General features: G+C 35.7%; 1 protein-coding gene across 1 annotated transcript; it reads right to left on the reverse strand.

Annotated features, from left to right (window-relative positions):
- Window positions 1-502: 502 nt before the first annotated feature.
- LOC145006201 (uncharacterized) lies at window positions 503-1570 on the reverse strand. Its single transcript, XM_078965301.1, has 2 exons — window positions 932-1570; window positions 503-847 (listed from the first exon to the last, which is right to left on the reverse strand). The coding sequence occupies exons 1-2, from the start codon at window positions 1568-1570 to the stop codon at window positions 503-505; spliced, it is 984 nt and encodes a 327-aa protein (XP_078821427.1).
- Between the last annotated feature and the right edge of the window lie 2230 nt (window positions 1571-3800).

The following is a 3800-nucleotide window of genomic DNA, read 5'->3' on the forward strand; positions in this document are numbered from 1 at the left end:
TGATTTTCTTTCCAGCCTTAGAAACCCTGTGTGTTCCTGTATTCTCTGTAGTGGATTTCATCCTCTTAGTAGTTGGCCTACCGTGCATCCTTCTATTAATAGGAGGCAATGGTGGAGTGTAGTTTGTCTCTGGCCACATGTCACTGCTATTAATGGGAGCAATTCTGTAATTGTATGCCTTCCTTAATGTGGTTGTGCTAAACATGTTGTCTACATAGGCTTCTACATCCCTATTAAGAAAGGATATGCTAGCTACAGAATGAGCACATCCATATCCATTCAATTGCCACAACCTACATGAACATGTTTTTCTTTCTAAGTCCACCTCATATGCATCTATTGCTCCCCTTACCTCAAACTGGTTTAATCCACTTGGTAGTACTTATTAATGCCTTTGAGCTTTTTTAAGCAAATTCACCTTATCCCTTATCTCTGGACAAATATCATTTCCCCATTCTTGTCCCTTTAATTTCATGTTGTAGATTTTGTCCATCATGTATAATCATATCTCCTCTAACATGGTTATTATGGGCTTCTTCCTAGCATCTACTATTACAACATTAAAACTTTCTGAGAACCCATTATCAACTGCATCACAACACCTTCCAGTTTGAAAGAAAGCTCTAGACCATGTTTTAGGATATTTCTCCATGAGATATTGATGGGCATCTGGGTTCAATGTCTCAATTTCTTTCATCACAACTTTAAAAGCATGCTCAGTTGTGGCTTTAGATGCTCTCCAAAACAAGGTATGATATATGGCACCAGTAAATCTCTTCTGCAAATTCTGGAAAATATGTCTAGCACACTGCCTGTGCTCTATATATGGCAGCAACTCTTTAACAGCCTATATCAAACCCTATAGTAGTAAAAAGGTTTAATTCAGATAGTCTAAAATTAACATAAATGCATTACTATGTAAAATACTAACCTTATGTTGGTCTGACATTAAACTGAAACCATTGCCTAAATTCGAGTGTAGGTCATCAATGAGAAGCTCTAGAAACCACTTCCAAGTCTGCTTGTTCTCCACATTAACCACTGCCCAAGCAATAGGATATATCTTGTCATTTGCATCCCTTCCATTAGCATAAAGCAATTCTCCCTTACAAAGACCTTTAAGAAAACATCCATCAAGACCAATTACCCTTCTACACCCTTCAATCCAACCTTGTTTAACTCCTTGAAAACAACAATAGAACATGCTAAAATATTTCTTTCCATCTAGACCATCCTCCATATCTAGTTTTATAGTTGACCGAGGATTTGTCCTTAAAATCTCATGACCATATGACCATAGCTTTCCATAATGTTCAACAAGGTTACCTTCAACAAGTTTCAGTGCATACTTCTTTGCTCTTCTACATTGCCCCATACTAACTTGGATACCAAACTTGGCCATTACCTTTAACCTAAGCTTCCTTACACTTATTTTCTGACTTTCTACAATCTCTTTGGTATAGTGACTCCCAATCCATGCATATGTCACCAATGATCCAAACTTGAAGTTCCTAGCACAATTATGATCAGCTTTTAGTGACTTGATTTGGAAACTCTCTTCATCACTCATCTAGGAAGCCCATAATCTAAATGTGCAAGCACCTTTGCTACACCTCACCAAAAGTCTTGTCTTATCATTTTTTTCAAAACACAATTGATATCCATTAGCTACAGCATAGTTACACAACATTGATTTTACTTGCCCTGGACCCTTAAATCTCATCCCTAGAATGGGTTTTTGTTTTTTCCAGTGTAATAGCTCATTAAATATGGAATGAGTTTGTATGTTAACTTCAACTTCTCTCCCATTGTCATCATCTACAATTTTGTTTGCATCCTCATCATCAACACATAGCTTACTCAAGAAAGGATCATTTGATATCCTATTCATATGAACTACATCCTCATTAAATTCAAGGGAAACATTTCTAAGTTCATCTATGTTGTCTTCATTTTCACCATCAATACAAGACTCATGTTCATCATCATCATTATCTTCATCATCATGCCACCCATCAACACCAACCCTAATATGATCCACATAAACTGAAATTACACCATCTGTTCCATAAGCATCAAAAATAAAAGCAGAATATTCCACATCATCTGAAATGGGATTAAGCCCTTCCATGAAGGACATGTCTGGTTCACAGTAGTAAAACTTTTTACACTCTTCATGCATGAAACGTTCGCAGAAGGTCACAAACTCAGAATAAGTCATAGAAGAAAAGTCAACATCATTGAAGATGGTTTTAAAACCACCAGTGTAAGAGAAAGGATTTCGATTAAATACCCCTTGGTAGTTGAGTTCCACCATCGCAAACAGTCCATTAGGTTCCGATTGTGCCATTGCTGTGAGTTCTTTGTTTCTTTCAGCTCGATCACAGGAATGCTTCACAAACCCTAAATCAGTTTCTTTTACAGCTGAATAATGAAGACGAAGACTAGTGAAGTTCGATAGCTGAAGACGAAAGGCTTTAAGCGTCGTATTTCATTAATTGACGTGGCACATCTCACGTGGCATCGAATTAGACAAAAAATATATATAAATTGACAAAATGGCATCGTATAATCGGGAAACCTTCTAAAAAAAATGCTAAAATGGTGTAATTAAAAGGTCAATTACGAGTTTACTGGTCTAATGTACCAAAAAAAAAAACTTTAAGGACCAAATTAGCCAAATGTTAAAAGTTCCATGTGCTACAGTGACATTATCCCTTTATTAATATATTATAAGTTCTAATATATTAATAATAATATTTAATTAGTATTGATCAAGAATTAGTTTGGAATAAATTAAGTGATCAAAAGAAGACTAATTAATATATGAGTTGATTGTGTAAATCACCCATACTTGTATAGTGGGCTAATACTCCATGGATTATCAAGTTAGGCTAAAACCTATAAGATGCTCCATGGTGTTTTTGAACCCATGGATCATGGAAATGAAGAGCCATGTCAAGCTAGGGTTTACATGGTGTAACCCTACTTATGACACACAATAAAAGGAATATGTGAGCAACCAAAATCAGCACTAGTGAGAACAAGAGGGCATAGCCGATTTTAGAAGTGTTATATTTCTATCAAGGTTATTCCAAGTGTATTTGGTGTTGTGTGAGACATTTGAGGCATCACACTTGAGGTGCTAGGCTCACAAGGTTCTCAAGGAACCCAAGCAACTAAGGTATGTATTTCTTACTAGCTTTTGTGTTTAAAAGTACCACATGTATGCTAGATAGGTTATGAACCTTGGAAAAACAAATTTGCATGTATCATAGATTAAACGTAGATCCAAGGTTTCTAGGGTTGCATGTACACCATAGGAGTGTTATAATGCTCATAAACCTACAATGGTATCAGAGCCAAGGCTTGTTTGTTTGATACTTGATGCAAAATTGTGAAAAAAAAACTCAGTTTTTCTGGACTCTGCAGCATGAACTCGCCGAGTCCATGACTAAATTCATCCTACTCGTTGAGTACGTTCGTGCACTCGACGAGTAGAGCCCCAGAATGCAGTTTTTTCAACTTGTGCTGCTGGAAATGAACTAGAAACATTACTCTAAACTGTTTTGGTCTTTTAAAACTTGTTTTAAATGGTGTAATGATTATGCTAATCCATTTACAATGGCTAATATCAAAATTGCATGTTTTATATCTGTTCCTATGATTCTTGAAATTTTGATATGATATTCATGTTCTTATGAGTTATTGTTAGATCATAGGAATTACTTGCTAAATTTGTTAATGATTAATTCTTGATCAATTATGTGTTTTAATGGAATCCATAATTTGTCCTCAAG

Source organism: Lactuca saligna, chromosome 1 (genome assembly GCF_052625555.1).
Source record: "Lactuca saligna cultivar CGN05327 chromosome 1, ASM5262555v1, whole genome shotgun sequence".
In the NCBI taxonomy this organism is placed as follows: Eukaryota; Viridiplantae; Streptophyta; class Magnoliopsida; order Asterales; family Asteraceae; genus Lactuca; species Lactuca saligna.